We start from the raw sequence: 21,890 nt of genomic DNA, 5'->3' as shown, positions 1-21,890 counted from the left end.
ACACGTTTTATCAAAAATAAGTTCTGATGAAAAATGTCTTTACTCAAGATATCCTTTTGTGCTCATTCTTAATCCGATCATAGGTGTGAAGTATCAAATAAATCTTGACAGTAAGCAGGCACGATATATCTGATGCAGGTCAATGATTTTTGGGAACCATTTATTAAATTTCCCATAGAATTAGTCCAATTTATCAATCGACAAACCTTTAATCTGATCTGCCTGCAAAAGCAACACCCAGAGTGTGGCTTTCTCAAAAACGACCGTTAATTTTTTTCAAAAAAAAAATATTTTATCGTTAAAATTCAAATTTTTTTTGACCGTTACAAAAAAAAACCGTTAAAATTAGTTGAGTTCGAATTTTTCGACAATCTAATGAATTCGAACTCGAATTAGAGTCGGGCACACTCTGGCAGCACCAATGATTCATTCAAAAATGTGTACACAAATTGTAATAAAATTAAAGTATTTTAATAGGAACTAATTTATTGTTATGTGACACAATAAAGCAAGCCAAACAGTGAGGTAGAGGCACCTATGTGGTAAATAAATGAGAAATCATAAAGGAACAAAGAACATTTTTTTAGCTTGCGGTAAATATAACATAAGAAGGCACAACAAGAATTTGCGGACGAAAGAGGAATTCAAAAGAACAGAAAATTGATGTTAGGCACATGTACGAGAAAGATATCACTGACCTACCGTAACGAGGATTTTGAAATTATATTGAGGCATAAGGCAATTGCATAATCGATTAGGGAGTTTCTAGTGATATTTTCTATAAACATGTTGCTGGCTCTCCTGTTCCATTGTTAAGTATAAATGTTTAAACTTTTATTGTTACAGTTTCTAAAATTGCATAATTTTTGTGCTTAACGCAGTCACAAAATACCATCTGATCACCGACTCGTTGAGCTTTCGACTTTTGCAGCTGAGAGAATTGAGCTTTTTTTGAGAGTCATGACGTCATAAGTCGACAAATACAATCAAAGATTTATGTGTTAGTGACACTAATACAATGAAATGTGAGCTTTTTGGTAAAAGCTCTTGAAAAAAAAAGCTCAAGTTTAATTTCTTCAGTGCAAGTTGTCTCGGTGATTTTATTTTCATGCTTATATTCGTTATTGAGTCTCCCTTCTCCCAATTCACAATGAAAAAAATTATATTTCAAAATTAGTTTAACCGCGAAAGCCGTCGAGTGCGCATGCTAGAAGAGGTAAAATCCTGAGAATGCGCTGTGCGATAATTACACTGTAACAGGAAATAAAAGGACATTTTTTTTTTGTTGTAGCAGTGCAGTGTGTGCATATTCGTACGAGTTTTTAAGAATTAAACTTAGAACTTTTGTGATAAAAAAAAATTAAGAACAAAAAAAAATTCTGAATTTAAATTTAAAAAAAAATTCTAAAAAAAGGACTTTTTTTTAAAAAACAAAAAAAATTATTAATCCAGTCTTACATTTCGTCATTCAAGTGTCAAGTTGGTTAATCATATACGTATTGGATTACGATTATATCCAACTTAAATTGTGAAACAAAAATAATAAAAAAAGGTAAAAAAAAATTAACAATTTTTTGCATACATTGCCTTAAATGTGAAAGTTTCTTATTTCCTTTGCATTGAGTGTCAATTTTAATTTTTTTTTGTTGTTGATTGTGAAATGTTGCTTGCCTTTATGGTCGATCAGATACATCGTATAATGGATAATTTTAATATTATCCTAGATAATGTGAAATGAGACTTATTTGTCTCAGGGTTTTGTGATCTGTTGAAAAATATTTCGGTGACAAAATAAAAATTGAGATTTAAGAAAAATTTACCAAAAATTAAAAAAGTTAAAAAGACATTTAAAAGTTCTAAAAAAAATTTTAATTCTTAAAAATTTGAAAAAATTTTAAAAAAGTTCAAAATTCTTAAATTTTTGAAATTCTATAAAATTTAAAATTTTTTTAAAATTATGATAATATTGAAGATTAAGAAAAAAACTAAAATTTAATATTCTATAAATATCAAAAAATCTTATTTAAGTTATATTTTTTTAAAAAAATCTAAAAATTTGAAATTTTTAAAAATTTGAAAAAGTCTAAAAATTGAAGTTTTTAAAAATTTTGTGATTTTTTAAAATATTCCAAAATTTTTAAAAAAATTGAAAAGTTTGAACTTTTAAAAATTTCAAAAAATTCCAAAATTTAAAAAAAAAAATTGAAAAATTTGAAATTTTGAAAATTTAAAAATTCTAAAAAACGTCAAACATTTAAAATTCAGAACTAAAAAAACCTATAATCTTAAAACAGTATAAAATGTGAAAATCTGGTGGGGATGAAAATGCTCAAATGGACATTCTTTATATTTCTGCTTAACCTTCAGCAATGTTGCAACCTAGCAACAGCTGAACAAATCTGTGCAATAATTTCATTGTGAAAAGATAAAAAAGAACTGATCCAAAAATAATGCATGTACATCATTGCTCGCAAAGTGGTGCCATCAATTACTTCTATCCGTACGTGTTGTTCCTTATTAGGAAGCCGATGTGTAGAAAGTGCGGAAATAAGAATGTTCAGATTATGCGAATAAGTTATTATTTTGCATGTATTATGTCTAGCTGCTTTAGATTATTAATATATGAAATAGGATTCGATGAAGTACAGCAGGACTGCTTTTCCTGCATTTTAGATATGTAGGCTTGCAATTATAGTTCGTCCAAGGCTGTAGGTCTGCGTTTTTGGAATAGTCCTCGATTAATATCTTAATCAAGACTAAGAAGTCTTGAGCTTGGTCTCGAGAACCCTTAGTCCACACATCCTACCCATGATAAGTACATAAAACCCAACTTTCAGACACAAACATCCAAAAATCCTAATCAATAAATTCAAATCATGCCAAACATTTTTATTTTGCCGGAAATATTTCACTCAGATAGCTTCTAGTCATGCCAATAATTCAGAAATTGAATATTCATGTCAATTTTAGCATTTATTGCTTCTTGATTGAAATGTTGATATGACAGGTGCCAATTTTTTGTTGTCCATTTCCTAATTTGCATTTGATTCCTTTTACTCTAATTCTGAAATTTAAAATGTTCCTTCCTTGTCTACATGCTAGCTACCAAAAAATCCATGAGCACACCTAATTCCTTTCACTTTAAGGTCAAGTTTAGGGCGTCAACTTTACAAGTACCATAAAAATACCTTTCAAAAATTGCTTAAGCATCATGCGACATCCCTAGATGCTCCTAAATCAATAAAATATTGATCCGAGTGAAGCGACTGAATACGAAAGACTTTAATCATTGCATAAGCAACTAACCTGTTTTAATAGCGATGAATTTTTAAAGAGACACAATTTTTTTTCCAAAAAATGTTAAAAAAGTCGCCTTCAGCATGGCATTAAGAGACACAAAAAAAAAACACAAATTTAAATATTTAAAGAAAAAAAAAAAATAACTAGATAGAGTCGGTCAATCAAGATGACTATGGCGATGATGACGATTACCTTTTTGTGTATGTGTTGAATGTTAAAGTTCAGAACTGTTTGTCAATTGAGGCAATAAATTTAGAAATAAAGTTAGCAATTCATCATTCAAATCCGTGTAAAATGATTCAAACAATTGCGTAAATCGAGTAGTTGACATCTGACAAAGATATTGCATTAAAAAAAAGACAGAGAAGTAAAATTGTGACAATATTTGTCTTACATAACAGATTTAATGATGTGTCTATAGTGTGATGTGAGAAATATCATCAGTTTTAAATTCAATTATTCAATTTCATTATTAATACTTGTCAGAGTTGTTGATTTTGTGATTGTGGGTGCACAGGAGTTGGGGATCTGTTTAGGGAAGGAGCTATGATGAAGGGTTTTGAGGGATTCAAGCCAAAATTGGCATATGGAGCTCTTAGTCGACTCAAGGTCGAAGACTTTTTGATCCAAAATCCAAATTGACTTCGAGCATTGCTACCACAGCTGTCACTAAGTCATTGACTGAATCAGGAACTGTTTGTGTCTTTCTCTGTCCATATTCAAACTCAACCCGATCACAGTTCATCTCTCAAGTTTCAACCCTGAATCCCCCACAACATCCACAAATGCAATGCACATTAGTGACGAAATATTGAAAGAATTCAACTTCAATGCAAGAAAAAGCAGTCAAAAAGCATTTCCGAAGTGCTCAATTGTAAAAGAAATAATCAAAATTGATTAACTGGAATTATGAATAACCCTAGCGCCAAAATGGCAAGATTTTTGGACGATATTGCCAGAATTCGAATGCAAGATTTTTGCCCGAGAACGATTTTTGCCAGACTTTGCAAGATTTTCCATACATTGAAAATCCTTAACTGCACGACAATGCAAGAAAACAGCTATAAATCGGACCGATTTTTTTTATCGGTCCGATATTTGCAAGATTTTGCCAGACAAATCGTCCATAACTTGACTAACTTGCATGCAAGTTTTGGACGATTTTTGCCAGATTTTGGACGATATTGCAAGATTTTTAATTAAAAAATTTTAAAAATTTAATTTTTCCTATCTTTTTTTCTCTTTCTCATATACTTCACAAGCGTTTGAATCTTTTTAAAACCTTTTATACTCGTCCGATTTTTGCCAGATTATGCCAGATTTGTCTTGGGATTTGAACCTAGGATCGCTTGTTTTGAAGATTGTTTGAAGTCGTACACTTAACCGCTGAGCCACCGCTATCTGAAATTATATAACTTTATATATGGCAAAAGACATATATAAGTTACTAATGAATTTCAAGCATGAAATATAGGTATATTTTAAATATAACTTTTGAATTAAATTTATGTTGTACTTATTTAAAAGAAAAATCTTTTTAATTTTCCAAAATAATTAGTTTAATTGTATTTTATTCACATGTGAATGTATTGAATTTTTTTAGATTAAGAAGTTAATTTTTTAACGAATGGTAAATTATAGTAAGTTATAATAAGTTTGTTTTTTTATTCTAATCTAACATCATAATCTAGATGCAGAATTAAGATTAGTAGAGGGATTGCGAGAATATTGCCAAATTCCCTTTATGAAATAAAGTGATCTTCTGATTAAATCATTTTGGATTTATTTTCAAAAAAATTTAGTAACGAGAAACCGAAATCTATACTTCTAGTTAATCTAGTAACACAATTGTCCGGCATAATCTGGTAAAAAATAGAAAAATATAAATTATAAGATTTTTTAAAAATTCCAAAGAAAAAATCCAAAAAATATCTGGCAAAATCGTTCAAGAATCTTTCAATTTCGGTCCGATATTCCAAAGATTTTTTCATCGGATTTTTGCAAGATTTATCTTGCACAATCGGACCGAAAACTGCAAGATTTTTCGTACGTTTTCAAAGAAAATTTGTCTTACAAATTCTGGCAAAAGTCGGACGTAAAAGATTCGTCAGATTTTCGCCAGAAAATGCAAGATTTTTTTTCTGGCAATATCGTCCAAAAATCTTTCAAAATCGGACGGAATTTTTCGTGCGAAAAAAAATCGTCCAATATCTTGCGAAAATCTCGCAAAATCGGACGGAAAAAAAAAGTCTGGCGAAAATCTTTCCATTTTGGCTCAAGGGAAATGCAAATGAAGTTCATAATAATGAAAATATTTCATACGTAAAAGGGAAGTCGGAACAATCACAGAACATCCATCTGTATCCATTCGATTGCTTTCCAATTCAATAAAACTTAAATGTGAATACTTAAAAAGTCAAAGTTATGCAGAAAAAGGTTTAAAATGCAAGTTTAATTTATAAATAATCTCTGCCATTCGATTATAGACACGAGTTGGATTTTAAAAATATTTATAAAAATGTTTCAAAATGAATTGACTAATAAAGTACAATTGCGAATGATTCGGTGAATGCAAATCGATGAAAAAAGACTGAATTTTAAATATTTTTAATTTTTTTGTGAATTGTGATGAAATTTTTGGCATTTCTCATTTTTCTTTCGAATTGAATGAATTTGCATTATTGTACATGAATTGATTTTTTAAAATTTTGTGAGAATAGGAACAGACCCAGCTTCCGATCTTTTCATTAAAGAACAATTCTGTGAATTCTTCTGTGAGTTCCTTCAACTTTACTGTGTATAATAATGAGAATATCATGTTAATATAATTAGTACTTATAAAATTTAAATCTGTATTATTCCTAGTCATAAAATTAAGCAGCCAACCTAGCTCGATTAAAATTTTGCAATTAAAATGATAATTTTTTTGGTCAAAATGGCACACCTGACTGTGTGACTAACATACACGAATTTTATATGTATTCAACAAATTAATATGATAATATCTAGTCTTAGAAACAGGTATTTGACTAGATATTTACGTGATTATACCGGAATTTTATTCAAAATTTATCAGATATCATGTTTGAGATTCAAAAACAATCGAAAATGTCGCAAGATTTTTAATTAAAGAGATGATAACAAGATTTATGGAAATTTTTTGCGAATGTTAAATCGTGTCTTTGTTAAGTTTATTTGTTAGGGTTTGAAAGAACCTCTGATAAATTTTAATTAAGTCAAAGGAAGCGAAATAAATTGTTTATTTATGGAAAATTTTGAGCATTTTAATTTTAAATTTACAAAATTTTGCAATAATTCTGGATTTTTGAACTCTTAAAATCAATAAATCTGTTGAACTGTGATGCAGAATGCTTATTTATCAATAATTTATAATTAAAAAGCTTCTTAAAGTAGTTAAATTGATGTTTATTCTTCGAAGTTCAAAAACAAACTAAAATATTTACATGAAAGGGTCAACAACTATGAATAAGAGGGGAAAATCGACCAAAATTAGTTGCAAATATAATTTGAATATTAAATGGCAGTTGGCATTTTCTCTAAAGATGGAATTAGACTTTATTGTGAATTCAAGTAATCTTTCGATAATTTGTGATACATTGTGAAGACTTCTTATCAAAATCCGATCGATTTAAAACAATTTAAACATTAAAATATCTAACACGTGCCGTAAATTCGATTGCAGTCCTTCAAAAGCACCAAAAAAAATTTATGGAATGTAGATAATCAAAAAAATTAAAAGTTTTAAAGCCTCAAAAAAATTTATTTGCTGATCAAAAACATTTTAACACTTCGAAGATCGAATTTTAGTGTCTTGAAAAAAATATGAATTAAGCCTCGAATTGACGTCTATTTTTGGATAGCCGCAGTGACCTTAAAATTTATTTATCAACTCTATCATAAAATTAAGCTTGTGGTTTTAATTAAATTAAGACATTTTTTAAATGCAAAGCTACAAAAAGCAAGCTTGCAAATTTCATCTGGAAGTTCTGCACGACTTTCCTATTATTCTACATGGCAAAATTCTTACAAAACATGAACCATACTGTTCGGAATTTCATACAGTACACCCCGAAGGTCATGCCAACTTTTGAATTCGTATAAAGTAGGAGTGCTTGAAATTTTCTGTCATATCCAATATTTATTTTCGTATATCTTTAAACACAAAAATGATGCAAGATAAAAAAGATTTAAATTAGAAACTTTAATTTATTTTTTTTTGTGTGCATTTCAAGGTCCGACATTCATATTTGATATATAGATTAATAAAAAGTCCCCCATATCAGGTATATAAATGTCAACTGCCCGAGATGTCTCAAATGCTAAATATTTGCATTTTTCTGAATTGTCACCAAAAAGAAAATTCAATTTGTTGCGGCACTGATGCACATTTGGTGTTGAACAGCCGTCAACCTATATGGCAGGGGTGTGCAAACTTTTATCTTGCGGCATGTATTGGTTGTAAGCTTTGGCCGAAACCGTACACGGCGTATACAGCGTACACGGCGTATACAGCGTACACGGCGTATACAGCGTACACGGCGTATACAGCGTACACGGCGTATACAGCGTACACGGCGTATACAGCGTACACGGCGTATACAGCGTACACGGCGTATACAGCATACACGGCGTACACGGCGTACAGTTTGCCGCACACTAGAGTCCCGAGACACACAGATTGCCAATCACTGCCATATGGCAATGCATGCATGATCGTCCAATTCTTTTCACATTTAACATTTATTCTGGGCAAATAACTGTATAATCGACGAAAATCATTACTAAATGTTCTGAACTAACAAGAACCACAGCTATTAATCTGAAACAAATTACAGCCATAAAGACGAAACAAAAGAGATTTTTTTCAATATTTTTTGTGAGTCTATAATATCCATTAAATATTCTATTTAAGGCATTTCCCGCCTACAAATATGAACAATTTGTTTGGAACAAGAAGAGGTATGAAGGAGTAATGTGAGAGAATCAAGTAACTTGCATAATGAAGAAGAATACACAATTTTTTTTATCGACTTACTTAATTGTTTAGCTCATTTGCGCGTGTATGTGGTTGCCACTTTTTTTTTGCGCTTATTCTTCTTCATTCTGGTCGGTAATAAATATATTGTGTGTTTAGTACCTGATGAATAAAACAAAAAGTCATTTTACTGGACACGGGTCGTTCTATTCTTAAGCACTTAAATGAGAAAAAAGCTTGTTCTTCGTTAAGAAGCAGCAAGACAAAAAAGAGTCAACAGCACAATAAAATTATGAATACTAATGAACAAGTCATTTAGTCACTTTCAATTAAATAGTCTTGGCTAAATTGATTTTTTTTTTTGTACTTTTCGCGATGTTGTCAGAGATTGTTTAACACCGAATTTCAGGTCAACTGTTGGATGAATTACTCATGGTTTAAGTTTTTGAAAAGTGAAGTTGTTTTGATCATGTCAAGTTCAATTAGATATTTTGATATTTTTTTTTTATTTGGGGATTTTTGATTTTTTTGTGGATTTAGGTGCTTGTTACTTACTTTGCTGGCCGTACAGATCAAATGTGATTCATGGATTCTCTCAGATGACATCTTAAGCAGCCATTATCGCTGGTTTTTGCTTCCAATTTCCAAAATCAAGTTCAATAATGTCTCTATCGACAGCCTCCTTCCAAGAGTTCTTTGGTCGTCCACATGCTCTTTTACCAAAGCTGCTTATTGAGCTGTTAATTCAATCTTTTTCATTAATCTTTCATTATTGCAATGCATTTTTAAGATTCAAAATTGTAACGAACTTTCTACATTTGAAATTGAATTTCTTTCATAGTTGCATGCCCTGTTTGTTTACTTTTTATTTTCTTTGTGAATTTTGTCCGAAAAAGTCAAAGATTACTTCATTAAGTTATTTTCAAGTGATATAATAGTGTTAAGTAAGGATTTAAACATTAAATACTAAAATAGATGAACTAAAATGCAATAAAAAGGCATTTAAGACAAATTGCAGTCAAAAAAGGCATTAAAATCTCCAAAACTTTAAATTCACATCCAATAAGAGCTCGCATGTAAGCACGTATATGTTTAATATAAAAATTAATCAATTTATGTGAAATATCTATCTATATAAACCATTAACGCTCCATATAAACAATTGAATATGAGCAAACATTAATGCTTAGCATGATAGAGAAACTGAAAAGCTCTCATAAATCAATTAGTGAACTGCCAGACGTATTGTTTGTTAAAGTTATTGACAAAAAAGAAAAAAAACCATGTCATGTGTTGCAATACCTAAATGAAAATGAAAACAAAATGAGTAGCTGAGATATTCTGGTGAAACAGTCGCTTTTATTTGTGGGAAACTATCAACAATTGCACAAAAATCTTAAATTCATTAAGTTATTGTTTTTCAATCAAGATTTTCATGTCTTTAAAAAAATGTTATGCATAAAGACTGAAATGGTTGATAATCAACCTTAAAAGATGCAGATGTAAGACATCCAATTATCGCTGTATGCTACGATTATTTTTAGTATCATAATAATTTTTTGTGTTCAAGTCATAATACATTCATAGAGAGCATGTACAGCTCATGAAAAAAAAGCTTCAATTTTAATCATTATCAGGCACATTACGGGGCGCACGAGAGAGAGAGAGCAGCAAACTTGATCTGATCTGAAGGTTATCAAGATATCGGAGCGTGTAAAGCTTAAAAAAAAAAACTAAAAGTTGAATGCAATTTTTATTATTGTATGTAGCATGGCTATTCTAGTTATAATGTGTAATATCAACCTAACACCAAATCAGTAACGACTTTATTTATCCATTAAAATAGTTCACTAGATATGCATGGACGGGGAAAAAAAATTATATTCAATTAAATTTAGCATTGTTCTACATAAATATTAAATTCTAAAGTTCCGCCTTACTTTATCTGTCCCGGAGATATCAATATGTGTAATTCTGATTGGCTAGAATGGCATAAGACACGATTATTGTTACCTTTTTGACGTCTTGCATTACATATATCGTGTATGGCATATTCTATATAATATAACATTTCGAAAGGGAATCGAGGATAGAACAGAGACTCCGAATTATATTTTTTTTTGCGCAAAAGAAACAAAAAAATATTTGTTGGATTTGAAATTCAACCTTGATGCGATTTTTACCGCACCTACCCCGGTTGTTACTTGATTGTTGGTTTTATTCTCTCACTATGTGGATCTACAGCATAAAAAAAAAATCACAGTAAACCCATAAATTTGTTTATTGCATTTTCTGTTAATTGTTTTGATAAATGCTGTGTCCTTGTTGCTTGATCAAGGAGGAAAATTGGCGGCAAATAAAGAAATCGAGCTTCTCTTTGTCTTAAATAGTTTAGTCAATGTAAAGCTTTACACAACACTACAATCTTGCAACGAATGATGACAAAATGAATGGAATTTAAATAAAAGTTTGTTTGTAGTGTTAATTAATACTTACTATTTTTTAGTCTGTATCACTCTGGTGTTACTATTGTGTAGTGGTGGGCAACATGTGTGTCGCGACATGTCCACTACCACTCAACAGTTACACCAAAGTGATTCAGCCCAAAATTCTTTAGAAAGGTCAACCGTATGCCACATGACATGGTTTCATGCCGCATGACAACTTGATGGCACACGACATATGGTTTATGACATTACCACGACACACTAGTGTGTCACATCACACAGCTTGTACAACATCGCTTTAGAGAGTTATGTTTAGGAAGTAAAACTGCTGTTTAGACTCTAAATATGCTGGATTGCCAATTTTTCAACTCTACAGCTTTTAAAATTCCATCGTAATAAGCACAATAATTGCTGATCACTCTTCTAGAATGAATGCAATCATGTGAAACCAAAAATAATCAACAATTCTTGAGAATCGACACATAAATATTTTGCGTATAGGAAGAAAAATTGGAAAACGTGTGGAACAATTTATTAACATATTATTTTTTTCAAAGCCTACTGAGGATTATAAATAAAATTGATACACATTTTTTTTGTATGTTAGAACTTGAAGTCGAGCAGTCAACTTTTTGATTGAAAAAAAAAATCTCGTCTAGGTGTAGACTGTGTAACCTTGACAAAATTATATATTTTCTGTGCTGTGCTGAAATGCTGTACTTGCAAAATTTTCTAAACGTTACAAAATCAATCAAAAATGATCAGTTTACGTGCTGTTAGTGGTTTTATTATAAATAAAAAGTTATTAAGAGTTGTTCTGTATTGCCTTAAATGTCAAAAAATTGAATTTTCACAACTCTTCTTCAAGGTACGAGAGCTTGTTCTGTAATTATTTGAGTTTCTAAACTTCCACGTGTCAATAGGTCTTAATGTACTTTGTAATTTAGTTAGCTACTAAATAGACCAAAACTTCCACGCGTCACAAGGTCATGTTGTTTCCAAGTAGCTTCCAAATGGAGCCTTGTATCACCTGCGGACTTCCTGACTCATTTGATCGTTACAATTGCATGTTTTCTAACTGCTAGACAGCAGAAGTGAATGACCCATAAACAAATTCTATAGATATTCCACATTACAGACCAATCTGACTCACAAAGACAAAGAATCTCTCTATGAATCAACAAAGTAGCATGCAATCTTAAAGATTAAAGAAAGTCAATTACAATAAAGTCACATTCCATACCAAACCCATCAATCATCCTCATCCAGCTTCCATAATTTTCATTACCGCATCTCATGCCTCATCGTCCTTCACAATGACGAAGGGAAATAGTTGTATGGCACTTAAAATAATCTTATGGATATTTTATAAGGGTACCGATATGACCAGATGCTTAACAACTTTATCTTGACATTTCTGAACAAATAATGCTTGAGAATCTCTTTAAATCCATTCAAGACCAACCTTTAAACTTATTGTCTCTAACATATTTATGGCATTTCTTTCCGACATCATAAATTAATGGAATTGGACATTAAAAAGTTTTTAGTTTCAAAGTCAGTGTGAAGTTCTAAAACAGAACCTAAAAAAACCATTTTTATTGCTGCATTCCGTAGTAGACTTAGTTATTTTACGAGACGATAAATTCTGGATTGAGGTTGAAGAAGATGATGCTTTAATCTCAATTTTTATATTGTGGATATATAAAAGTTTTTTTTTTTTTTTATATCCCTGTAAGCAGACTTCCAGTTTGACCTTCTAAATTGGTAAGATGCAATCTAAAACTAGAAATTGAAAGCAGATCCTGTTGAGTATCTTCAAGCGAAAGAATCATTAATTACTTCCAATAATTTATTCAAAAATGATTTTGGATCAGGGTTGTTAATTATGTGGCTGAGTGTGAATGTGGATCTGTAATTGTGGTGACTTTGCAGTGCCCTAGAGATTGCAAACACCAAGTTATGTGATAAAAATTCAAGTTTTCCACTTTGTGATGTTCGGAATCACATCCAACTAGCTATCAATCACATCTCAAATAGCCAACCCTGCCTTAGCTCCCCTTAACTCACTCAAGTGAGTTCTTGAAAGAATAAAGTGTTACCAAAAATTGTTATTCTCAGTGGACATAGCACAAAACCTCTGATATTTTTACTTTGTACAAAAAATAAAATTGTAATCTCATAATGTCAAGGTTGGCGTTCAACTTGACGGCTTCATTGTGTATTTTTCTTTGCATAAAAGCGACAGCTCAAGCAACTTTACAAATCGAACAAAATAGCAATAAAAATTATCTTTGACGTAAATTTATGTTTAAAAAATTAGCAGCAAAATTGCGCTGCATTTAATTTCATAATTTTTTGACGCTTGACTTAAATGCAATAATTACTTAATTCCATTTTTTTTTTTCTCTTATTTTAATTACAGTAAAATAAATTAGCACACAATTTGCAAATATCACACAAATAAAAAAGCTCCAAAAAAATGGTGTCGAGGCGTAAAATATTGAATCGATCGAGAGACGATCTAACCATGGATCAGGAAGAAGAAGACATTTGGTTTTCTAAAGATAAGCTATACAAGGTAAGTTGCATCAGCCATAAACAGAATGTTGCATGCTTAATACAGTAGAGTTGATATTTATCAAGTGGATATATGTAAATTTTTTTGATTAATGTCGATAGACTTTACCATTTGATGAAGTAATAATGCAGTCGAGAATTGATGTTGATATGAAAATCATCAATTTTGCTAAACATACAGTTATTGATTGTAAAACTTCATTCAATGGGTGTGAATAGACATGGGTATGCCAAATAAGCCAGCATGTGGTTATGAATGTAGAATATTTTATTGGAATTTCTATGATAGACATGATAAATGTGCAAAATCACGTAGATATTGTGAAGCATTAAGTATGCGACATCGTATTGAAACAAATAATGCAGCTAGGACAACAATAAACAGCTTTATTTGTCAGAGATGTTTGCTATTAAAGTAGATATTCAAGTTTTAGTCCTGCTTCTTGTTTGTTTTGACATTTCAAATGTTTGTTTACAAAATTTTGAGGTTGAAAAATTCATTTTTGTAAATTTTTAGATTGAATTAAGCTTTATGCTTATCATAATGTTGATCTTTGCATGTTTAGTGACTTGAAGATTGATAATAACAAGATCCAGGACAGTTTTTATGGATAATTGTTGCAAAATTCAATCATTTTCAATTTTATTGGTCTTTTGTTCCAAAAAGTTGCACAAAATTCAAATTTTATCTCAAAATAACTGATTTTTTTTGAATTGGCAATGTCTATTCACTTCCTCACAATGCCACTTAACTAATTTCAATGAGGTAAAACATTCCACAACATATCAGCTCTGCTGTTCAATAATTTGTAAATATTAATGACCAATGAACTTTCAAATACCCAGAAAAAAGAAGAAGAACCGAAAAAAACATGAAAATACTTTTTATTTAAGGTAGAGAATCAATTGATTCAATAATCGCATTAAACTACATTATCGCATTATTCGATACCGCAAAAAAATCAGAATAACAAGAAAATCGCGTAAGCAAAGTAATAAGTTGTTGATAAATGATGGCATCTAACGTTTATTGGGTTTGGTCTTAAATGCTCGAAGGGAATTTTTGCATTTGAAAAAAACTTAAATTTCAAGTGAAAGTTGTGCAAGTCCACAAATACAGCATTGAAGGTTAAATACTTGAATTAATTTGTCGGGGAACTAAAATTCTTGACTAAGCAACAAATAAATTGTTTTTTGCAGACTGATTGGAATTTAGCTTCATTAAGCTTTCAAAAGAGAATTGCGGAAGTTATTGAGAATTTAATCCATCAGTTCATAGCTATTATCCGACAGCTTGAACTCATTTAACTCTTTCCTTTGATTGATTTCTTCCCTTATTTAAACAAAACGAGCATTAACCTTAAATTTTTGGACTTGCGCAATTTTCATTTGAAATTCCTCATCATTTAAGATTTAAAATCAATGATATCACAAAGGTGCATCAAGCAATTGCGGAGAGGAGTATTCGGTTAACAACTTAATTTAAAAATTATTTTTGTGTATATATTGCAAGGCTTTTGGATATGAAACAAGCAGATACTCGAAAAACGATTAAGGCAGAAAAGGCCAAACTCATAAACAATCAAAAATTTATGTTTTTTTTGTGTTTTTGCAATTGCCATTTCATGCACATAACTTTTGGACACAATTTTTTCTGGATTTGGAGCAGAACTAAAACGGGATTAACCTGGCTCCTTACAATTTATTTCAATGTGCTGTGTGGATGTAAAACGATAAACAGAGATTTTATGTCTTGATCACAAATGCGTAAATCTTTAAAAATTTGCGGCGATTCCAGAAATATTCAACATTGTAATTATTTTATATTGGAAGGATGGGATATGGCAGAAAGGCTGCAAAATTTATGTTTTGATCGAGATTCTCTTCTCGGATTGGAATTAACTTTCAGCGTTAATCGACTAACATGTTTGATAATTTTATGAGCAATGAATCATTATCAGTTTGATCTCAGTAATTTTCAAGGCAGTAATCACTTGAGCAAGGTGTTCGAGTTATTGAGATATAAAATTTTACGGAAATTAAGAAAGCATGTAGCCGAAAATGTCTGAGTCTTTGAACTAATAATTTTTGATTTTATTTGAGGAAAATTGATAATTTTTCATGATTATTGCCTTAAAAGTTGAAAGAATCATGGTCGACATTCTGGTGGTCTTGCGTATAATTAGAGTCAATTCCGGTATTTTGTGGATTTTACGTGCTAAAATGTTATTTACCTCAATGTTGAACTTTATAGCACTCAAAATATTCATCAGCAGTCAGTAACCCGATCGGTACAGAATTAAAGTGATGCTGTGCCTGGTAGATAGTAACCTGATCAGTACACAATGAAGTGTTGCTGATTCTAGTAGACATACTTTGAATATTACATGGCTACCAGAGTGACATAACCAAATCCGAGTGACGTACCTAACTGAGCTCAATATCGACTCGGATTTTATAGGAATTCAGGTCGGCTTGAGCTGACTTTTCTATACAAAATCCGAGTCGTATTCGGGAATGGTCTTCAATCAGTGAATTTGAACATTTTTTCAAGTTGACACTTGGTTCTAAGTGTATTGCCACCTCGACTCCAAAATGGCAACTTTTGAATGTATATGAGTGGGACTCGAACTCACGTCCTTTGATTTCCAATCGCATGATTCTACCACTGAGCTATCGGGGCTTATTCGACCATATGGCAAAATCTCATATATAAATCATACATTTTCTGTATTTCTCTTCCCAAGTGGACAAAAAGACGTTGCAACTAATTAATGACAAGACAATGTTTGGGTGATGTCTAGTTCTAAGGTGTTTTGCCCACTTGTGCTCATTCCTGAATTCCCAATGATATATCGTTGATGTCCCATTCCCATACTGTACCGACCGGCTTAAACTCCAGAAATGTCATCATATGCCAACAAACAAAATGGTACCTGCATAAATGTCTAACTAGCTTTAAAAATTCTACAGAAATTTAAAATCTCATTTATAAAACCTACATGCTGTTCTCATAGCTGCTACAATAATTAATATAAATTATTTAATAATAATGATCAGCAATCACAACGTGCAAAATGTTCACTGCTTAGAAGATTTTTTTAACATTTTTATTTAATGAGTTTTTAATAATTTTAAATGTCTTCAACATTTAGCTTGTAGCTACCTCTAAAATGTTATTTTCTAGTCGCGAGAAAAAACAAATTGCATCGATTGAGAAAATTTTTCATAATTAATAAATTTATGCGCATAGGATGTAGGTATAAAATGTGTTGCATTTAATTTGACTTGTTATAAAAAATTATTCTCAATTTTTCAATTTTTTTGAGAATTTTGTCGAAAATGTTGTGAAAAATTAGTTTGAAAGCCAGAGTTAGGCATTAAGGGATCTGATGCTTTTATGCTCAGGCTACTGGAGAGTAGATGTTCTGAATAGTGAAATAAGTTAGATATAATTTATAGATCTTCTGCTATTGAACATGTTTCGAATCGGAACGACTCGATGAAGGAATGGTTTAGTAGTTCGGTACCTAATATCGATCCAGCGATCATGGGTTCGAAACTCGGCATAGGTAAATTTTTCATCTGTTCTTTTTCGAAAAGGAAATGTTAAAAACGCGACTCATATTGATCCTTTGTAGGCAACAGGGCCATCAAAAGAGTAGTTCTGATCCCATTAAAAATTGTAGGTCTATGAATCAAGACTAGAAAGTCAATAAAGTTATCAATTGTTGCTTCAACCAATGCTTCTTCTATCCAGAATCCAACTCTGCCCAGAACGCATTAATAAAACCAAAAAGCAATTCCTTTTTAATTCTCAATCAAACATTCCTCTTCTTCTTATGTGACTAAGCAGTAAGACCAAACAGAATTAGAAGAAGCGTAAAAGAGAAGAGCACCAAAAAAATTTGGATCAATGCTTATTTGATTGCCTTGCCGCATGCATTTATTTGTGCGATGTTTACCCGCAGGGTGAAATTTCTGCACCTAAATTCCGATGTCTTTGTTTCCACCATCTATATAGTGAACAGAGCAGTAAAGGAAAGACCAAAAAACAACAAAAGATTTAGCGCACATTGCCTAACTTACTTCATAACATCACTTGAGTCTAATGCCGTCGTGATTGTCTTATGCCTTTTATTTTGTTTATTGACTGACTGCACACCTATTAAATATTCCGATTGCATTCTTTTTGCGATACAAATTTGGTGAGCATGAAACACAGCAACGAAAGTGCTCTAAATCATTTTATTTTTTTGGGGCTGAATGGTGCATGGTTTGAGCTAATTGACGACAAATTGTTGTTTATTGCTGTCGTCGTTGAAGATTCTGACACGTTTTCATTAAAACTAAATTATTCTTCTGTTCCTTCACACATTCTCGATAGTTTCATGGATGGTTGAAAATTATACCCAAGCGATTGCCACCACGGGAGAAGATTCGGGATAAGTTTCTCACATATGATAATAAAGAGCTATAAATCAATAAAATGTGACGTAAGAAGAGAAGCTGAATAAGTAGAAGAAAAAAAAAAAATGATCCATTGCATGTGAGAATCGTGATGTTGTTGAACTCGTTACTTTCAATTGTTGTCTCTCCTTTCTGCTCACATAAGAAATGAGCATTTGACCATAGGATTGGTTTTATGCTCTCCATCCACATGTATATACATTTCACTTTCGAAGAATTATTGTTCCATAAAGAAAAGTGAATGTTACGTTTGTTTGAGGAAGTGTTTGGCTGTTTATGGGATGGTTGTAAATGTTTAGACAGGTGCAAGGGCGTAGTTAGGATGGATTTTTGGGTTAAAATCATCAATTTCGTTGAAAATATCTTGATTTTGTTGGGTATTTTGGGAAGAAATCACTCTGGATGCTTGCGTTCATATAAATCTTACTTATATGTTCAAGTAGAACTACTTTTGTGTTATTTTATTGGATTTGGATGGGAATTATTGGTCATAAAGCTCAAGTTACAGTATTTGCAAAATATTCAGCACCCTTCTTAAGTTTCTTAGCTTCTTTTTGAGCAAGCATTTCCAAATAATCAACATTATTGTCATTTTAATTCGAATACTTCGAAATTAGTTCGAAATTGATTTCGAATTTTTCGAAAATACAATGAAAATCAATAAAATTAAACTAAAATGAACAGCCGCCTTTGATATGCCAATAATCGATATTGTCCTTAAGCAGATCATAAAAACTGCAAATAACTCTCAATACAGCATCCATAAACTATATTCTTTATGAGCTAGCACGCATCCACATTTTCAAATCACTTTTATTACTTCAGTCATAAATAAAGCATTATTCTCCTGATGACTAGTCATACATAATCCATTCTACTCATTCTTTATGATCCGACATGAATAAATTCAGTTGGAATTCGAAGCATTCTACACCTGACTATAGAATTCTCACAAAAATATTTATAGTCAGTAATTAAAATTGTCATAATATCGACTTCCACAATAAACAATCATTAGTTAATGACTATAGTCAAAGATTTTTACTCAATTAATATCGCTTCCATCTTAATTAACACGAAATTTATATGCAGCCACTAGTCCGAGTATTAAATTGCATTACTTATAGTACAGACAGTCAGAGGGAAATTGAATTTCAATTTACATATTTTACTGTCAGTTGCTGAATGCTCAAAGACTTTATCTATGGATGCGATTTATGATCAAGGATACTTTTCTTTTTACTTTACATCTGTTTCCATTAACATTCGAAATTGAAGTGTCATAACCTTAATAAATGAATTTCAGATTCATAAGAACATCTCACGTAAGGAAAAGGATAAAGTCATGAGTCATAAACATTGTAATAATGGCATGAAGAAAAATTACATTACAAATATTCTGTATTGAATATAAAGTAAATCTTTTATGATAAATGAGTTTGAGTATGCAGACCGATGCCATAATATATTTTGATTGGATTCATCAAGTGCTGGATATTTAAATTGCATTGAACATAAATGATTTTTTCATGGAAAAGGATTAAGTGTAATAACTTGTAAACTTATGCATATTACCTGCCCGGAATGCTTAATCTCATTTGGGTTTAGAGTCTTGAATCATGACTCATGGTCAGCTTTGGTACAGTTTTGTTCAGATGCTGTGGTTTTGGGTTTGGTACCCATAATGACTTTCCTAGTCTCAACCCTATAATCAATGTATCAGATCCGCAATGATTTAGTACCATAACAAGTCACAGACACTTTAGTTCACTTGCCACTCAGTCAGCAACTATTGCCTCAAAATCATACCTTTCCTGCTCGTGCTAAAGCAAATACAATTAACACACTCAAATCTTTATACCGGCACGATACCAACGCATGCCTTTCGGGCTAGCAAACAGCTTCATACTCATTCATGCATAAGGTCCTTGAAAATTAGAATATATATGAACGGCTCAAGTTTTTTTTTTTGATATAAATAAAATGCAAATTTTAAAGCATTGAGTATGATTAAAAATTCAAAGTCCTAAAACCGGTAATTGATATCCATTTTTCATTCTGTTAGCTTCACTCTATATTTATTAAAAGCTGTTTATTAAAAATTCAGCATAAATTATGAAAATCATTTTATAAATTTAACAAATGTTTTTTGTGTGTGTGCCTTTTTGATATATCCTATATTTAAATGAATGATTTATATGTAGCTCAGTGGTGGGCAACTGACACACAGTAGTGCCGCGGCACACTAGTGTGTCGCTGTATTTTCTGGAGCCTACCATGAATCGTATGCCGTGAGCTGTCTTACCATCAAGAGGTGCAAAGCATACTAAATGGTTGCCCACCACTGATCTAGCTGCTCTAAATATAGAAAAATGTTAGACATAACAAATTTAAGTTATTCGTGTAATCTAATACTTTAGCAAGGTTGATATGGAATCGAGTACAAAACTCTTTCTAAGAATTCACTGGACACAGCCACAGTGACTGTAATAAAGATTCAATTTAATTAAAACATTTAGCATTTCTATATGCGCATGCTGTAAATGTCATCAATTATCAAGCCCAGTAGCAAATTCTTGGATTCACAAACCATTTAATATCGAAGGCCATGAAGCTGCCTTTTAGCAATCTCAATAAATGCAGGCATTTTGTAAAATGTTTATGATGTTTTGATCGCTAAAAAATGTCTCACGAGGATGCAACTATCTGTGTTGATGACTGCTGTAGCATTTAATTTAAGCACACTTAACACGTGATGTTGTAAGTCTTGCTGAATTTTTAAGTGGCTGTGAGAAAAAAGAGATTGTAAAATTTTAGGAAGAAGAAATGAAGTTTTTTGGGTTGGAAATGATGATGATTGTGTGAATTTTGCGAACTGCAAGATGTTTGCCTGAGCAGCATAACGTAGAGATCAGGTTGAATCAGGAAAATGCGTCAATGGTCAAGTTGGTAAAGAAGTCGGGCAATTGATTCAAAGGTCCCAGGTTCGATCCCAGGAAAAGTCTAGATAGATTCTGGTGCTTTTTCGCAGTTCTAGTCACACTAACTGATTCGCGACACACAAATTGTGGCTAGGTACGTTGCATATGGGTCATGCAGCGTGCAATGTAGGGGAAAGCAAAACGTCCATAAGGACAAAAACAGTCATCGTCTCTAATAAGGCATCAAAAACCATCGGAACGTGGAACTGAACTGTTGGTTGAGTAATTGCTTGTTGATTGCAGCATTGTGTCACACGGGCTAACTCAGCTCAGTTCCGTTACACATTCAATTCAACCCCATTCATTACCACTTCAATCCAATTCACCTGATTCTTATTCACATAGATTAAAATCACCGTTTATTGATTTCCAATCTCAACAAAACTGCCATGCATCACAATCCAAATCAAACATAACCTCTCATTAGTTATCAAACTCCTCAATCCACAAAATAACTCGATCAAAACATTCAAACTTAAATGAATTGAAAACATTATGAACTGTAACGGTAATAAACATCTGAATCTACATATTTGTACATACAATGAAAGTTATGATTGATTGATGGATATATTCAATAATTAAGTCTGATAAGTTTATCGCTATTAAAGATGACGAACAATGAATAGCATAGAGATGAAAGTGATCAATCAGATTATGCATCACACTCTCTCTTTCGATAATGGCAACAGCAACAATTAATCTCTAACGGTTCCTATTATTCGGTCGACTTGTAAAATACAGTACTATTAAGTGTATTATCATTAAATGTGATGATGATGTGGAAAGGAGAAAAATGTTATTAATTTTAATTTTACATAACTTCAAGTTTTGATGACCCCATGATTACTTAATATTAAATTGCTGTCGACATATAGCCAAAGAAATTTCTTATAGGTCATTGAATGGCATGTATCCATAATATGCAAAAGCATCTAGGACAGTGATGGGTAACCTGTGTGCCGCGACACACCAATGTGCTTGGAAACATCATGAACCATATACCATGTACGGTTTCGGTCGAGCCATACCACAAAGGTGTCCCGCAGCACATAGGTTGCCCACCACTGATCTAGATGGGAAATTTTAATGACTTTATTTTCTTTATAATGCCAG

The 21,890-nt window shown here is 31.7% G+C and overlaps 1 protein-coding gene across 1 annotated transcript in view; it reads left to right on the top strand.

Moving 5' to 3' along the window:
- Positions 1 to 1,189: 1,189 nt before the first annotated feature.
- Positions 1,190 to 21,890, top strand: part of LOC139092212 (uncharacterized) — a 58,120-nt gene continuing 37,419 nt past the window's right edge. The window contains exons 1-2 of the mRNA XM_070642539.1: positions 1,190 to 1,552; positions 13,169 to 13,324. Of these exons, the coding sequence (XP_070498640.1) occupies positions 13,226 to 13,324 (99 nt within the window). The 5' untranslated portion in view covers positions 1,190 to 1,552; positions 13,169 to 13,225. The remainder of the gene's footprint in view (positions 1,553 to 13,168; positions 13,325 to 21,890) is intronic.

Source organism: Chironomus tepperi, unplaced genomic scaffold (assembly GCF_022539635.2).
Source record: "Chironomus tepperi strain 1889 unplaced genomic scaffold, CSIRO-AGI_Ctep_v1 contig_298, whole genome shotgun sequence".
NCBI classification, from domain to species: domain Eukaryota; kingdom Metazoa; phylum Arthropoda; class Insecta; order Diptera; family Chironomidae; genus Chironomus; species Chironomus tepperi.
Note: the sequence above shows the minus strand (reverse complement) of the source record. Positions and strands in the feature narration are given on the sequence as shown.